Raw genomic sequence first — 19,190 nt, forward strand, 5'->3', positions numbered from 1 at the left:
TCCAAAAACAATGTATAATCTTACACAACAAACCATGATTGAGCCAGTATATGTTTTTTCACATCTCACACAAATCAAGCACAGACATAGCAGGCGCCTTGGATCCCTCGTTCAATGGGCTAACAGCACAACAATAATAATGTACATAATATAAAGACATAGATAGTTTTAAGTAATCATGAAGATATATATATATATATCAGCATGAATGTCTAAGTAACAAGTTGTTTATACGGTAGCAAGTATTTAGCAAACTTTTCTTTGTTTATTTACAAACATACATTTTTTTCAATTATAAGTGGATTTTGCTGTGTATGTTTTTTTTTCTTCCATATGAAACCCCGCATACAAGCATTTATGAAAGTTGTTTGAGTTGTCCCATATATCATATCAGATTGGGTTGGGTGGAGTTATCTTCTTTGCAAAAATAGGGCAACGCGTTTATGTCCCCTGTGTAATATCGCTCGGGGCTAACCGACGTTTGCAAGCTGGATATAACTAGTAATATTTTTCTAGGTGAAAAGTAGCAAGATTTGGGGAATATTGGCACAGATTTAGTATAAATACACGACGGCCATAGCAAAAATGGCGTACAGGTAGGAGTGGCTTTCTTCTTGTCTGCTGACTTTAAATCAATAATACTCCCCCTCCGTCAACCAACAACAAATAACACTCCTCAGCATCACATCGTCTATTTAGGTCACATTTTGAGTCTTTTTAGACAATAATAAGAAAATGTTAATAGCACACTTCAGAAAGTTTTTAATGAGGTAAAAGTTTGAATGATGTGGAAAATGTTTGTCTTTTCTTTGATTCTCTTCTTACACACAAAGCAGTGAAGATAAACCATGTTGTTCTTATTGTCAAAAAGACTAGCAATAGCATGGGTGGTCTGGTAAATTAATTTCTTTGAATAAAGGACTTAGAAACCATAAGAGGTATAACGACAGCTTCAGCTAGGCATGTAATGGGGTCAAAAATCAAAAGGCCATAACGTTTAAGTTTGTACTTGATTTTGTTTTCTTTGAGCTCACCGAAGAAAGCCTCATATAACATCTCCATTACTCCCTTTATTTAAACTTTTTTCTCCATACAGCCTGTTTTCTCTCTCTGTCTCTCTCTCTCTTACTATCTCAATCAGATACTTAGATATAATAATTCATATCGATGACCGTAAGAACAAGCTTCATTTTATCTTTAGTACTCTGTACCCTATCTGCATGACTTCTAGGCCCTTACATGCTTTATATAGACTTTATAAAGACTTTATAAAACCCAAACCTTCTAGTATTGTTAATATGATACCTAGAGATTGTCCTGGTGTATCTGTAATAAGTGTCCGACATTATACACTACCACCACCATTACCCACTTCCACGTGAAATATTCTACATATCTAAAAACTTGATGGCATAAATTAAAAAATGTTGTGTTCAGAGAGCTACACGTTATCATGAGTTCTTTTGAAAATATTTTCAACACGTATGTGCCTCTTTTGGGAATGTGTGGAAAATATACGCAGACATTATTTCACATTATCTCACACTTCCATCTTCGTCTCTTGGCTTCCTTCTCAACCTCTGTTACAAGCTCTGGTTGTTTATCGGCTGCTATTTCCTTCCTCAGATTTTGTGCTGCTTCGTTCATGGTGCATCTCTGTGCCTTCACCTTATCTTCTTCTGCTTTCTCAATGAGCCGTGGTATCTCTTTGGAACAGCATAGTACTTCCCTTGGTTTTTTCGCACAGGCTCTGAACAAACGTGAAAGTGCAAACAGAGTTTTAATACTGATTATTGTCTTAATTTTTTTTACTCATATCATAATTCTTTCTAAGCAGAAATTTCTTGACCGATTTCAACACAAAAAAAGTAATGGATCGCTGCACCAATTGTAGAAAGCATCCATTAATTGTGTTTTCTTGATAGCAGGGAATTTATAATATGGTATCATATGACTGGATACAAATTCTAAGGGTACATATAGTGAACTTAAGCAAATTATTTAACCAAAGCCTTTTAGAACAGTCTTAGTAAACATTACCCTAATAGCTTGCAGGGCCTCGTCTCTTTGTTGTTTCTTATCCTTCTCGGATGCAGAATTTTCGATTGCAATGTACCGATAGCCCACTTCTTTAAGAATTAGTTGGATACTATCAGGAGCATTTATGATTGCATGGGATAGTGCTTCTTTTCTACCTCCTGGATAAGAAGAAGTAAATTTAATTAAACTCTAATTAACCGATCTGTTTTAGCGAATGGTCAAGCTCTTTATATATAATATTCTCATAAATGTTGGCATAAACAGACACATCATACTAACGATAGAAAGACGCTATAATGTAAGAAATAAAAACCGAAAAAGTCATGTAAATATAAACATTTCTTGTTTAAGTCTTTAAGCGCACTAAGAGATTATAAACGTAAACAATACGCAAGCATGTCTAAATCTTATTACTCCACAAGAAATGACAGACATGCAGGCAGAGAGAGACAAAAAGTAAAGTATGAAAAGTGAAGAGAGGGAGGAGTAGAGAATAGAACGAAGAGATAATCTAATAATGAGACATAGAAATGAGATTTATTCACTATAAAAATAGAAACATTGTTATAAAGTAGGGCGCATACCTTTTGCAGGTGGGCTTAAGGCGTCCACTTGAGTGAAAGCAATGATCATAAAGTTGCAAATATTTTCTGTGAAGATGGTCTTTATTGTTTCGTAAGCATCCATCTCCTCCTGATAGGCACAATAGAAGAAAAAATAAACCTTGAAATAGAGGCTAGGTTTACTAGGTTTACAAGTCCTGTCCTTACCAAGCTATTTGATGCGAAGGTAAAGGAAGAAAAAAATGATGTAGAAGGAGATTAGGTAAACTTGTGGCAGTAAAACGTCTTTCAGTGATATTGCCTACAAAATTTAAACAACAGATTTTTATGTGGAAGAATGATTGCCAAATATTTAGTAACGATATATTTTCTTTGTAAGAAGACCTGGAGAAAAGACTTCACAGCAGCGCTTGCAATGCAGATGAAACAGTTATCACTAACATACAGTTATAGCTTGTTTAACAAAGGTATCTTTTTCAACATACAAGAAATTATTTGTATAAATTATTTAGAAAGAAATATTCCTCTAGATCAGGAGGGTGGAATGTCCGGCCCGCGAAATCAGTTGATCCGGTCAGCCAGGCAACCGCACATTTCAGTAAATCTGTAAGCTTAGTATAACAGCAAGATAAAGGTATATAAAGTAAATAATAATGTTAATAATAATTTTGAGGGACATTTCAGGAACATACGGGATAATCAGGAAACGTGAGAGTTACAGACGTGACAGACACATATGCTTCTATATGCGTCCTAAATGGAAAATTTTGGAGCATTTTGCATCCGTGTGACCTTTCAACTCCACCCTTTCATACGTGGATTCAATGCCACTTTTGGTTACAAATTGGCTATTGATACATGTAACGTACTTCTACAATACCGTGCACCTCAGTGTACAGTTTAGGCCTACAAGTGTCCAATGTAATTCTTTCTTATTATTACTATTATTGTTGTTATTATTATTGCACTTTACTGCACAACCACAAACAGAAAATTGTGCATTAAAAATAAAGATTTTGGTACAATATACTCTGTCTCGTCGAGGAACTTTCTCATTATAAACATATATTTGACTGCAAATAATTTCCTCGCTATGCTTTTCATAGGAGTAGAGCATATTTTCGAGCATCTTATTTCGAAAAGATGGATTGTGATGATTTAGAGGTGAGCAGTGCCAGCCAGGCTGAGATTGAACACTTTACTTTCTAAAGAACATTAAATACAACCTCGCGTTAGGTTCTGATGTTATGCATCGCCAATTTCAATAAAAGTAATGGATACCTATTAAACTAAATAACCAAACCATCAATAAAACTACAGCTTACAGAAGTATTAAAGGGAGTCAACTAGGCAAAGAGAGAGATGAAAGGGAGAAAGGAAACCGGCATTGACGCAACAAGAAAATTTTTTTACATTAATTTTGACCTTTGTGAAACGACGACTACCCGCAATGACAAAAATAGCCACATGGGGTCCAGGAGAAACCAGCGCCGTGCCCTTTGCAATTTCCCATATGATTTCTTCCTCTCGGCGATGTGTGTCACTCAGTCCTGGTAAATCCGTAATCTATCAAATAGGGACACAATATGAAAGAAGAAAAAGGAGAAGGAAGAGGAGGAGGAGGAAGAGGAGAAGGAGGAGAAAGTTAATTAGGGGAAGGAGATGGGCAGAAGAAAGGATATACGAATAAAATTTGAAACTGTATTAAACAATGTGTACATTGAAGGTGTTCTACTGAGCAAAATGTTTGGAAGTTACTGAGGAAAAATATCACCTTCTAATTATTGCTTTTAAACGTGTTTGAAGTATTTGAGTGATAGATATGCATCGTCATATTGAACTTCAATTAGCTCATTATTCTGACTGCCTTCGTTTTGTGCAGACTCCGTTGGTCTACTTTCATGTAATAAGCAACTAAAAAATGCAAATCTTTTGGTTGTTGCTGCCGCGTGATTCAAGTCACATACATGCAGCTTGACTGCCCACACGAAAATAATATGCGTCTATTTTATTCTTTTAATGGTTTCTCTTCACTCACTCTCTCTCTCTCTATTTCTCTCTGTCTCAAAAGATTTTGAAATAAAACGTCACCTCGAGTTTAACTCCGTTAATTGTAGCTTGACCCCAATCGGATGATTGAGTTCCAGACTTCATTCCTTGTTCTACTTTAAACTCATCCTTACCCAGCAGCGTGTTACCCAAAGAAATTTTCCCGCTGCCCGTCTTTCCAAAGAGAACCAAGTTGTAGCGTTCATCGTCTAGAGCTTCAAAAATTTGTAAAATAGTTTAAAGTGCAAAGCTCATCTCGCCATTGAAAGCTCACTCCTGCGAAGTTATCGTACATGAAGAAGAAAAGGAAATAGAGGACGAGTAGGTAATTATACTACTACTAATAATAATAATAACAATTAGTTCGAAGTTAAGTAATTGCGTTCAGGGCAGTTCGTAATGTTAAGTAGGTGCGTTTAGCGCAGTTCGTAAAGTTAAGTAGGTGCGTTCAGCGCAGTTCGTAAAGTTAAATAAGTTCGTTCAGCGCAGTTCGTAAAGTTAAGTAAGTGCGTTCAGCGCAGTTCATAAAGTTAAGTAGGTGCATTCAGCGCAGTTCGTGAAGTTAAGTAGGTGCGTTCAGTGCAGTTCGTAAAGTTAAGTAGGTGCGTTCAGCGCAGTTCGTAATGTTAAGTAAGTGCGTTCAGCAAAGTTCGTAAAGATAAGTAACTGCGTTCAGCACAGTTCGTAAAGTTAAGTAGGTGCGTTCAGCGCAGTTTGTAAAGTTAAGTAAGTGCGTTCAGAGCAGTTCGTAAAGTTAAGTAGGTGCGTTCAGCGCAGTTCGTAAAGTTAAGTAAGTGCGTTTAGCGCAGTTTGTAAAGTTAAGTAGGTGCGTTCAGCGCAGTTTGTAAAGTTAAGTAAGTGCGTTCAGAGCAGTTCGTAAAGTTAAGTAGGTGCGTTCAGCGCAGTTCGTAAAGTTAAGTATGATTATATATAGTGAGGAGAAGCCCGCTAATTATATCATCTGTAATAGAGGGATTGATAAAATGTAGTGAGGGGAATTTCGCTAATTATATCATATTTAATAGAGGGATCGATTAAATATAGTGACAAGAAGGCCGGTAATTATATCATCTGTAATAGAGTGAATGATTATATATAGTAAGGAGAAGGCCGATAATTATATCATCTGTAATAGAGGGATTGATGAAAGGTAATGAGGAAAACGCCGCTAATTATATCATCTGTAATAGAGGGATTGATGAAATGTAGTGAGGAGAAGGCCGATAATTATATCATCTGTAATAGAGGGATTGATGAAATGTAGTGAGGAGAAGGCCGATAATTATATCATCTGCAATAGAGTGAATGATTATATATAGTGAGGAGAAGCCCGCTAATTATATCATCTGTAATAGAGTGATCGATTAAATATAGTGACAAGAAGCCCGCTAATTATATCATCTGTAATAGAGGGATTGATAAAATGTAGTGAGGGGAACCTCGCAAATAATATCATATTTAATAGAGGGATTGATAAAATATAGTGACAAGAAGGGGGGTGAGCGATGTTCAGCATGGCTGACGGACATGCTCCTGTGTATGGGAGAAAAAATTTTCCCTAAACCTGCTTCAATCGATGTTGAAGATGTTTAAAAAATAGTAAAAAATAATCAGGGAATGTACAAATGAAAGATTCCTGCACCCGCTGTGTTACAAAAGAATAATTGATTGTGAGACGTGGTGAGTTCTGCTTCTGCCGACTTCGTAAACAACTCTAAGCTTTGGTGAACACGGGCCAGGTTATGGCCTCAATGAAACAAAAGGACAAAAAAAGAAAGAAGGCTTCAAGTTCTGAAGAAAGTGCGATGGAAAGCTCCAAAATAACGGACGGAGAAGAGAGAACAGGCCGTCTTCGTGAGAGATCGGATAGTAATTCCAAAAAAGGTAGGCCGTCCCAGTCTAGAGACAGGCAACAAACGCTACTTACACAGGCCTTTCTCGTCAAAAAAGGCGACAATGCTGCTATTGTAGAAAGACTCGAGGCCTTACAGAAAACGACCGATTCGATGAAACAACTGATAGAAAACAGCAGATGTTCACTTGCTGAGCAAATTGATAAAAAAATAGAAATTCTTACAAGCACTTTGTTTGAATTAAGAACTGGAAACGATCTGCTAAAAAAAATCTTAGAACAAACGCAAAAACAAGTAAACAGCTTGGAGGAAGAATCACAAAGTTTGAGAATACAATGTGCAGAGCAGAAGGAACAAATCAACGGGCTGGAACAGTACTCACGACGTGAATCCATACGTGTGTTCGGGATACAGGGAGACAGAAAAGAAGAAACACCTGCAGAATGTGAAAAAGAAAATACTGCATATGATTCAGAATGTGCTTGGTTTGACAGATATTGATAGTGCCAAAATTTCAACACTTCATCGAGTGGGGAGAGTGACGACAAACAAACCTCGACCAGTGATCATAAAATTCGTGTCGCGCAAGGACAGAGATCAGGTGATCAAAACAAGAAATAGACTTAAGGGCTCAAATGTTGTCATCACAGAAGACCTGACTAAATTAAATGTACAAAGACTAAATCGTCTGCGGCAACACGATGGCGTGTTAGATGCCTGGTCAGCGGCAGGAGGTCGTTTATTCGTTAAACTGATAGACCTATCAATAATGGAAATCAAAAACGGAGACACCAACCCCATAGAGAAGAAACTGGTGGGAGTTACAAGAGAGCAACAGCGACAAAGCAGGGAACCAAATAGACAACAGCGATATCGTCAGGGGGAGCAACGACGGCAGCAAGACCAAAGACAACACCATCAGAGGTCAGGACGGATGGGGGACGACCGTCATGGAGCCTCACCGCCACGTTCCCATTTCTCCCCTACCACCTATTCGACGCCTTCAACTACCTGGGTACATGCGCCGAAACCTGTGTTAGAGACAGATACGGTCCTCCATCAGCACGACGCTAACAAGGAACAGCAACCCTCCGCAGGTGAAGTGAGCAACATTGATATGCAAAACACAAGCAGAACATTGGATAATCCACTTGTGTAATTGTGAAATACTAATGACAAAAAGCAGTAGACATTCGGTATGTAGAAACTGAAAATTCATGGATATATTTGATTTCCCCTCAAAAACCAGTGTGTACTGGTAAGTAACTTTCATATATATATGTTCTGTACTCTTTGAGACCTAAATAAGGGGAGTGAAGAAGCTAGTAGGAATACGCAGAGCCAAGGATGGGTTACCTTTTTTTTTTTTTTTTTTTTTTTATTTATTTATTTTTTTTTAAATAGCCCACCCTTTGAGACTCTCTCTATTAAATAAAAAAGTAAAAAGTAAGAGACAGTTATTAGCACATTTAAATTCTAAACTGCACGAATTCTTACTACTTAGAATTGAGTGTGCTTTCTTTCCCCCCTCCCATGTACTCGCATCAAGAAAAAGTACGCAGCCGTAAATAAAGGTAGCGCTTATGCACAGCAAAAAGCTCACCGACGTAAACATAGATGCACAGTGGGACCTTTATGTCATCCCTTTCTGTAACAGTATACATCATCGACATCAATACATCTGTGAATACCGCTCATGGCAAAATGCTGTGGCCTTGCTGCGCCACCGTGCCAGCCTTTTTGTTTGTTGTTACATGTTGTTGCTCTGTACTTTGTTACTTTTTACTTTCGGAAGAGGAAACAGTCTAATTATGACTCTTTGGGCAGTCTAGTTTGTTTGTTTTTTTTTTTTTTTTCCCTAATTAAAAATAATGGATAAGTTAACTATATGTTCTATGAATTGTCGAGGCTTGGGAGACCCGAATAAGAGAGATGATATTCTCCATTTCCTTAAAGAAAAAAAATACAACGTATACTGTATTCAAGAAACTCATTTTACTAAAAAAATAGAACATATTGTCAAAGCAAAATGGGGATATGATGTTTACTTTAATTCTCACAGTTCAAACGCTAAGGGTCTGGCAATATTAATCAATAATAACTTCGAATACAAATACAAAGATCTATACAATGATCCAGCTGGAAACTTTATGATTTTAAAAGTGGGCATTGATGACTCTGATTATCTGCTAGTTAACCTTCATGGCCCAAATACTGATAGTCCAGCTTATTACAGTGAACTTAAAGAAAAGCTGCATAATCGAGAAAAAGTCTATGTCATCATGACTGGTGATTGGAACCTGGTGTTAAACCCAACTCTTGATTATTGCAACTATAAAAGATTAAATAATCCTAATTCGAGGAAAATAGTAAAAAACATTATTGAAGAGTTTAATCTAGTTGATATTTGGAGAGAGATGCATTCTGAGACTAAAGGTTTCACTTGGCGCAAGAGACACCCACTACAACAGGCTAGGTTAGACTTCAGCAAAAATAGAACCATCTTATAGATCTGACCATTCCCCTATAATGATATCACTTCAGCTAGGAAAAAAAATCATGGAAAATGCAAGACATTCTGGAAGTTTAATAAATCCCTTCTTAAAGATGAGGAGTACATACAATTAGACAAGAAGGTTATTAGCGAGACTAGAGAACAATATGCAGCTTTACCATACTGTCGTGAATCACTGGATTCCATATCTCCTTCTGATCTTCACCTCCAAATAAGTGATCAACTTTTTTTGAAATGTTACTTTTACAGATTAGGGAGCCAGTATAGCTTATGCATCTGCCAAAAAGAAAGAAGCAGATTACAAGAGAGAAAGAGCTAAAACAACAAATAAGTAACATAGAAGAAAACATGACTGAAGACTCCACATTACAGCTTGTAGCACTGCAAAATGAACTACAGAATATTAGGGAACATAGAGTTGAAGGATTGAGGATACGATCGAAAGCAAAAATGGATTTTCGAAGGAGAAAAAAATTCTAAATACTTTTTGTAACTTAGAGAAAAGACATTTTGTAAGTAAATTAATGAAGACAATAGAGAAAGAAAATGGGGAAATCCTTTGCGATCAAAAACTGATTACAGAAGAATGTGAAGCATATTATAGAGAATTGTATAGAAGTAAGGATCTGAATTAATGGAGTTTAAGCCAAACTGTCTGGAGAATAATAACTTCCCAATACTAACTGAAGATGAAAGAATGAATTAGAAGGTTTAATAAACAGAAAAAGAAGCAGGCAGAGCTCTTAGAGAAATGAAGAATGATAAAAGCCCTGGAAATGATGGTTTCCAGTAGAGTTCTTCAAAATTCTTTTGGAAAGATTTAGGAATATTTCTAATAAGATCATTAAATGAGGGGTTCAAAATGGGCAGTTTATCTGTAACACAGAGACAGGGGTTATAAACACTAATACCAAAAGGAGACAAACCCAAACATCTGTTAAAAAATTGGCGCCCAATCTCTTTATTAAATGTGTCATATAAAATTGCCTCAGCCTGTATAGCTCAGAGAATAAAGCGAAGTTATGCCATCTATTATTCACGAGGATCAGAGAGGTTTTATGCAAGGAAGATCGACTGCAGACAATATTAGACTAGTATATGATATATTATACTATATACTCAGTTACAGCGGAAGCCAGGTTTGCTACTGCTAGTGGACTTTGAGAAAGCTTTCGATTCCATTGCACACTCATTTATTCAGAAAGCCCTTAGACTGTTTAATTTTGGACCAGATCTTTTACGGTGGGTAACTGTTTTTTTTATAAAGATGCAGAATCTTGCCTTATTGTAAATGGCTGTGTCTCTCGACGTTTTCGTATAGAACGAGGTTACAGACAGGGCGATCCTCTTTCGCCATATATCTTCCTTATATGTGCGGAAATTCTCTCCATTCTACTTAGAGATAATGCTGATATTAAAGGTATAGTTGTGGGAAGCAAATCATTCCTAGTGTCACAATTTGCTGATGACATGTCATTGTTTCTTGATGGATCTAAAGAATCTTTTGAAGCAACTGTTTGGGAATTGGAGAAGTTTGCTCTGTTTTCAGGTCTCAATATTAACTTTGATAAAACTGCTGCAATTTGGATTGGTATTAATCGAGGCTGCTTGACACGCTATATGACTCAATGAAAATTCAATGGAATCCCGAAACATTTACAGTTCTTGGTATTACTTTCTCTCTAGACCTTGAAGCTGTGAAAATATTAACTACCAAAAGAATTTTTACTAAAATGCACAGGATTATGATGGAATGGAAGGCGAGAGATCTCACACCAATAGGAGAAACGCTGTATTCAAATCCCTTATACTGTCTTTATTTACTCATCTATTTATTACTCTTCCCTGTCCTGGTAAGAATATTCTTAAAGAAATTAGTCAGTCAGCCTTTGAGTTCATTTGGAAGAAGAAAATTCACAAAAATTAAAAAAAAAACACTGTTATCAGGAGAAATACTCAGAAGGGGACTAAAGGTAATGGATAATCAATGCTTTTCATAATGCACTCAAGCTGACATGGATAAGGAAGATTTGTACATCAAATGCAGGCTGGAAGTACCTTTTGAATTCAATTCATCCACAGATTTTTAAATTTCAACAGTATGGAGGATACTTTCTGGAAAATATTGCTGAAACAAATGTGTTTTGGAAAGATGTATTCGCTATTTTTTCTGACTTTTGCATTAGATTTACCCCCTTGTCACTTACAGAATTTCTGCATGAACCGTTATTTTTTAATACTTTTCTGTCAAAAATGATACACAAAAAACAGTAGAAAAATGGTTAAACTGTAATATTATGAAAATTGGGGATTTACTTGATAATAATGGAATACCTATGAAAATTTTGAAATATTCCAACAAATACATGGCAAAAATATAAACTTTCTCGAGTATTACAGTAGAATCATGGCCATTGTCAGATATAAAAGAAGATTGGTCACTTTATGGAAACAATCAGATAGAAGTACTACATGCTATGCACCACTGGTAGCCATAAACAAGCATAAAAAGGCACAAAAGGTATATATAATAAACTGTTGTGTCCACAGACGCCTCCTACATGCATTAGAAAATGGGAAAAAGTTTTTCCAGACCTTCAGTGGGGACAAATATTTGCTCACCTTTTATTGTTACAATGGATACAAAACTTCAGTGGTTCAATATCGTATTCTGCATCGTGTTTTTAAGCTACAAACACACTATTATATCAAATAAAACTTAGAGATTCAGATCTTTGCACCTTCTGCAATCAGTCAAGGGAATCTATAGAACACTTGTTTTTTGATTGTGTTATTGTTAAAAAATTTTGGAATGATCTCTTTACTAAGTTAAAAGAAAATGTGCTCATTGTGAGCAGATAGAAGTAAAGAAACAGTTAATACTATTTGGAGTCCAAAATGAGCTTATGACAGATAAGATATTCAGCCTTATTCTAATTATGGCAAAGTTTTTATATTTACCGGTGCAAATGTTTCAATATTCATCCAAGTGTGAACTCATTTGTATTGGAAATAAAAAAAAGATATCATGTAGAAAAATATTATTACACAATAAATAGTAAGCCAGAATGTTTTGCACTAAAATGGATACCATATGAGCAGCTTTTCTTCACACATTGAATGTTTCTGTCTGTATTTTTATTTTTATTTTGTTTTTTTTTTTTAAGTGAGAATGCATTTACATTGTGGTCTAATGAAAAGCCTGCGAATCCTGTTCTTTTCCACATTCCTCTTCCTCCCTTTTTTTTATTTTTTTTAAATTTTTTTTTCTCTTTTGTGTTTGTGTTTTTGTGACAATCCATAGTTTTGTTTTGTTTTGTTTTTGTAAATTTATGTGTTTTTTGTGTGTGTGTGTGTTTTTTTTTTTTGTTTTGTTTTGTTTGTTTATTTATGTTTTCTCAAGGTGTAGAACAAATGTACAGTCTTGCTTACTGTTACTCCCATTGCAACGTCATCAACCATGTGTTTAACTGCTAAAACTGTGTTAAGCCTCAGGTGTCCTTTATCTGTTTCATTTACATTTTTTGGTGCAATTTTTTATCCATTCTGTCTTAATTCGTGCTTTACTGCCAACATTTGGCAGTCTCCACAACACTTTCTTTAATAGTCTAGTTAGTCTTTCTTTTCACATTCTTTATCTGTCTTGCTTCCCTGTTAAAATATGTAAATACTTGTTTCATTATCAGCCATTTGTATAAATGCGCTTAGGGCTTGGGAGAAATAAGTTTTTGTGAGAACAATATGCTGTTTTATATAGAAAATATTTTGATTCTTCATTGTTAGCTGATGTGAATAAAAATGGGTCTTGCTATTATTGCTCTGAATAACAGTTTGTTGGCTGTTGCCTCGAGATTAAATAAATTTGTGAATTTCTATTATAAACATTCCTACATAGTGAGGGTGTAGGTACTGTCGTGCAATGACTAGATCGAACAATTGTTTTCAGCTTTTTTTTCTAAAGCTTTTGATATACTGTATACATTTGCTGAACTTGTGAACCTTGTGATAGGTTTTTTTTTTGTACAAAGGAGAAATAAGTTTTTGTGAGAACAATATGGTTGCAGTTTTTTGTGTCAATTCAAATTTTGATTTATGCTAGAACAAAACTGCACATTTCTGGAAAGTGTTTTAAATATGTGTGTGTGTGGAGGTATTAGGTCACATGATTGTTGGATGTAATTTCTGTTACTGTCATGCTTTGCTTCAGGGCTTGAGAGAAGTGCTAACTTACTTCATATGGGGTTGACATGGAAGTGTGCGCATACTGTGTTGTATGACTTGTTTTTTGACTGTGCCTTGTGCGTTTGTGGTTGTATTTTTCTACGATGTTAAAATATGTGTATATTTTTGTATCTGTTTGGTGTATTAAAGTATTATGAAATAAAATCCAAAAAAAAAAAAAAAAAGAAGGCCGGTAATAATATCATCTGTAATAGAGTGAATGATTATATATAGTGAGGAGAAGCCCGCTAATTATATCATCTGTAACAAAGGCCGGTAATTATATCATCTGTAATAGAGTGAATGATTGTATATAGTGAGGAGAAGCCCGCTAATTATATCATCTGTAATAGAAGGATTGATAAAATGTAGTGAGGGGAACCTCGCTAATTATATCATATTTAAAAGAGGGATTCACTTAATATAATGAAAAGAAGGCCGCAAATTATATCATCTGTAATAGAGTGAATGATTATATATAGTGAGGAGAAGCTCGTTAATTATATAATCTTTAATAGAGTGATCGATTAAATATAGTGACAAGAAGGCCGGTAATTATATCATCTGTAATAGAGTGAATGATTATATATATAGAGATGAGAAGGCCGATAATGATATCATCTGTAATAGAGCGATTGATGAAAGGTAGTGATGAAAACGCCGCTAATTATATCATATTTAATAGAGGGACTGATTTAATATAATAAAGAGAAGGCCGATAATTATATCATTTGTAATAGATTGATTGAACCAATATGGCGAGTACAAGGTCGCTTATTATATCATCTTTAATAGAGTGATTGATCAAATATGGCGAGGAAAAGGCCGCTAATTATATCATCTGTAATAGAGTGATTGATCAAAAATTTCGAGGAAAAGGCCGCAATTATATCATCTGTAATAGAAGGATTGATGAAATGTAGTGAGGAGAAGGCCGATAATGATTTCATCTGTAATAGAGTGAATGATTATATATAGTGAGGAGAAGCCCCCTAATTATATCATCTTTAATAGAGTGATCGATTAAATATAGTGACAAGAAGGCCGGTAATTATATCATCTGTAATAGAGTGAATGATTATATATAGTGAGGAGAAGGCCGATAATTATATCATCTGTAATAGAGGGATTGATGAAAGGTAGTGAGGAAAACGCCGCTAATTATATCATCTGTAACAGAGGGATTAACTTAATATAATGACAAGAAGGCCGGTAATTATATCATCTGTAATAGAGTGAATGGTTATATATAGTGAGGAGAAGCCCGCTAATTATATCATCTTTAATAGAGTGATCGATTAAATATAGTGACAAGAAGCACGCTAATTATATCATATGTAATAGAGGGATTGATAAAATGTGGTGAGGGGAACCTCGCTAATAATATCATATTTAATAAAGGGATTGATAAAATATAGTGACAAGAAGGCCGGTAATGTTATATCATCTGTAATAGAGTGAATGATTATATAAAGTGAGGAGAAGCCCGCTAATTATATTATATGTAATAGAGTGGATGATTATATATAGTGAGGAGAAGCCCGCTAATTATATCATCTGTAACAAAGGCCGGTAATTATATCATCTGTAATAGAGTTAATGATTATATATAGCGAGGAGAAGCCCGCTAATTATATCATCTGTAATAGAAGGATTGATAAAATGTAGTGAGGGGAACCTCGCTAATTATATCATATTTAATAGAGGGATTCACTTAATATAATGAAAAGAAGGCCGCTAATTATATCATCTGTAATAGAGTGAATGATTATATATAGTGAGGAGAAGCTCGCTAATTATATCATCTTTAATAGAGTGATCGATTAAATATAGTGACAAGAAGGCCGCTAATTATATCATCTGTAATAGAGGGATTGATGAAATGTAGTGAGGAGAAGGTCGATAATTATATCATCTGTAATAGAGTAAATGATTAAATGAAGTAAGGAGAAGGCCACTAATTATATCATCTTTAATAGAGTGATCGATTAAATATAGTGACAAGAAGGCCGGTAATTATATCATCTGTAATAGAGTGAATGATTATATATAGTGAGGACAAGCCCGCTAATTATATCATCTGTAATAGACGGATTGATAAAATGTAGTGAGGGGAACCTCGCTAATTATATCATATTTAATAGAGGGATTGACTTAATATAATGAGAAGAAGGCCGCTAATTATATCATCTGTAATAGAGTGAATGATTATATATAGTTATTATATATAGTTAGGAAAGGCCCGCTTATTATATCATATGTAATAGAGTGAATGATTATATATAGTGAGGAAAAGCCCGCTAATTATATCATCTGTAATAGAAGGATTGATAACATGTAGTAAGGGGAAGGCCGATAATTATATCATCTGTAATAGAGTGAATGATTAAATGAAGTGAGGAGAAGCCCGCTAATTATATCATCTTTAATAGAGTGATCGATTAAATATAGTGACAAGAAGCCCGCTAATTATATCATCTGTAATAGAGGGATTGATAAAATGTAGTGAGGGGAACCTCGCTAATTATATCATATTTAATAGAGGGATTGATAAAATATAGTGACAAGAAGCCCGCTAATTATATCATCTGTAATAGAGGGATTGATAAAACCTAGTGAGGAAAACGCCGCTAATTATATCATATTTAATAGAGGGACTGATTTAATATAATAAAGAGAAGGCCGATAATTATATCATTTGTAATAGATTGATTGATCCAATATGGCGAGTACAAGGTCGCTTATTATATCATCTTTAATAGAGTGATTGATGAAATGTATTGAGGAGAAGGCCGATAATTATATCATCTGTAATAGAGTGAATGAAAAAATGTAGTTAGGAGAAGCCCGCTAATTATATCATCTGTAATAGAGGGATTGATAAAATGTAGTTAGGGGAACCTCGCTAATTATATCATATTCAATAAAGGGATTGACTTAATATGATGAGAAGAAGGCCGCTAATTATATCATCTGTAATAGAGTGAATGATTATATATAGTTAGGAGAAGCCCGCTTATTATATCATATGTAATAGAGTGAATGATTATATATAGTGAGGAGAAGCCCAATAATTATATCATCTATAACAAAGGCCGGTAATTATATCATCTGTAATAGAGTGAATGACAATATATAGTGAGGAGAAGCCCGCTAATTATATCATCTGTAATAGAAGGATTGATAAAATGTAGTAAGGGGAAGGCCGATAATTATATCATCTGTAATAGAGTGAATGATTAAATGAAGTGAGGAGAAGGAAACTAATTATATCATCTGTAATAGAGTGATCGATTAAATATAGTGACAAGAAGGTCGATAATTATATCATCTGTAATAGAGTGAATGATTAAATGAAGTAAGGAGAAGGCCACTAATTATATCATCTTTAATAGAGTGATCGATTAAAAATAGTGACAAGAAGGCCGGTAATTATATCATCTGTAATAGAGTTAATGATTATATATAGTGAGGAGAAGCCGCTAATTATATCATCTGTAATAGAGGGATTGATAAAATGTAGTGAGGGGAACCTCGCTAATTATATCATATTTAAAAGAGGGATTGACTTAATATAATGAAAAGATCGATTAAATATAGTGACAAGAAGGCCGATATTTATATCATCTGTAATAGAGTGAATGATTATATATAGTGAGGAGAAGGCCGATAATTATATCATCTGTAATATAGTTAATGATTAAATGTAGTGAGGAGAAGCCCGCTAATTATATCACCTGTAATAGAGGGATTGATAAAATGTAGTGAGGGGAACCTCGCTAATTATATCATATTTAATAGAGGGATTGACTTAATATAATGAGAAGAAGGCCGCTAATTATATCATCTGTAAAAGAGTGAATGATTATATATATAGTGAGGAGAAGCCCGCTAATTATATCATCTTTAATAGAGTGATCGATTAAATATAGTGACAAGAAGGTCGATAATTAAATCATCTGTAATAGAGTGAATGATTAAATGAAGTAAGGAGAAGGCCACTAATTATATCATCTTTAATAGAGTGATCGATTAAATATAGTGACAAGGAGGCCGCTAATTATATCATCTGTAATAGAGTGAATGATTATATATAGTGAGGAGAAGCCCGCTAATTATATCATCTGTAATAGAGGGATTGATAAAATGTAGTAAGTGGAACATCTCTAATTATATCATATTTAATAGAAGGATTGACATAATATAATGAGAAGAAGGCCGGTCAATATAACAGCTGTAATAGAGTGAATGATTATATATAGTGAGGAGAAGCCCGCTAATTATATCATCTTTAATAGTGATCGAATAAATATAGTGACAAGAAGGCCGGTAATTATATCATCTTTAATAGAGTGAATGATTATATATAGTGAGGAGAAGGCCGATAATCATATCATCTTTAATAGAGGGATTGATAAAACCTAGTGAGGAAAACGCCGCTAATTATATCATATTTAATAGAGGGACTGATTTAATATAATGAAGAGAAGGCCGATAATTACATCATTTGTAACAGATTGATTGATCCAATATGGCGAGTACAAGGTCTCTTATTATATCATCTTTAATAGAGTGATTGATCAAATATGGCAAGGAAAAGGCCGCTAATTATATCATCTGTAATAGAGGGATTGATGAAATGTAGTGAGGAGAAGGCCGATAATTATATCATCTGTAATAGAGTGAATGATTAAATGTAGTGAGGAGAAGCCCGCTAATTATATCATCTGTAATAGAGGGATTGATAAAATGTAGTGAGATGAACCTCGCTAATTATATCATATTTAATAGAGGGATTGACTTAATATAATGATAAGAAGGCCGCTAATTATATCATCTGTAATAGAGTGAATGATTATATATAATGAGGAGAAGCCCGCTAATTATATCACCTGTAATAGATTGATTGATAAAATGTAGTTAGGGGAACCTCGCTAATTATATCATATTCAATAGAGGGATTGACTTAATATAATGAGATGAAGGGCGCTAATTATATCATCTGTAATAGAGCGAATGATTATATATAGTTAGGAGAAGCCCGCGAATTATATCATCTGTAATAGAGAGAATGATTATATATAGTGAGGAGAATCCTGCTAATTATATCATCTGTAATAGAGGGATTGATGAAAGGTAGTGAGGAGAAGGCCGATAATTATATCATCTGTAATAGAGTGAATGATTATATATAGTGAGGAGAAGCCCGTTAATTATATCATCTGTAACTAAGGCCGGTAATAATATCATCTGTAATAGAGTGAATGATTATATATAGTGAGGAGAAGTCCGCTAATTATATCATCTGCAATAGAAGGATTGATAAAATGTAGTGAGGTGAAGCTCGCTAATTATATCATCTTTAATAGAGTGATCGATTAAATATAGTGACAAGAAGGCCGGTAATTATATCATCTGTAATAGAGTGAATGATTATATATAGTGAGGAGAAGCCCGCTAATTGTATCATCTTTAATAGAGTGATCGATTAAATATAGTGACAAGAAGACCGGTAATTATATCATCTGTAATAGACTGAATGATTAAATGTAGTGAGGAGAAGCCCGCTAATTATATCATCTGTAATAGAGAGATTGATAAAATGTAGTTAGGGGAACCTCGCTAATTATATCATATTTAATAGAGGGATTTACTTAATATAATAAGAAGAATGCCGCTAATTATATCAGCTGTAATAGAGTGAATGATTATATATAGTGAGGAGAAGCCCGCTAATTATATCATCTTTAATAGAGTGATCGATTAAATATAGTGACAAGAAGGCCTTTAATTATATCATCTGTAATAGAGTGAATGATTATATATAGTGAGGAGAAGGCCGATAAATATATCATCTGTAATAGAGGGATTGATGAAAGGTAGTGAGGAAAACGCCGCTAATTATATCATATTTAATAGAGGGATTGACTTAATATAATGAAAAGAAGG

General features: G+C 34.5%; 1 protein-coding gene across 1 annotated transcript in view; it reads right to left on the reverse strand.

The window, feature by feature from the left end:
• Positions 1 to 1,530: 1,530 nt before the first annotated feature.
• Positions 1,531 to 19,190, reverse strand: part of LOC112574516 — a 37,448-nt gene continuing 19,788 nt past the window's right edge. Inside the window, exons 8-12 of the mRNA XM_025255643.1 lie at positions 4,695 to 4,867; positions 4,029 to 4,169; positions 2,625 to 2,733; positions 2,007 to 2,198; positions 1,531 to 1,706 (exon numbers count right to left, since the gene is read on the reverse strand). Of these exons, the coding sequence (XP_025111428.1) occupies positions 1,531 to 1,706; positions 2,007 to 2,198; positions 2,625 to 2,733; positions 4,029 to 4,169; positions 4,695 to 4,867 (791 nt within the window). The remainder of the gene's footprint in view (positions 1,707 to 2,006; positions 2,199 to 2,624; positions 2,734 to 4,028; positions 4,170 to 4,694; positions 4,868 to 19,190) is intronic.

The sequence above is a fragment of the Pomacea canaliculata genome, linkage group LG10 (assembly GCF_003073045.1).
Source record: "Pomacea canaliculata isolate SZHN2017 linkage group LG10, ASM307304v1, whole genome shotgun sequence".
In the NCBI taxonomy this organism is placed as follows: Eukaryota; Metazoa; Mollusca; class Gastropoda; order Architaenioglossa; family Ampullariidae; genus Pomacea; species Pomacea canaliculata.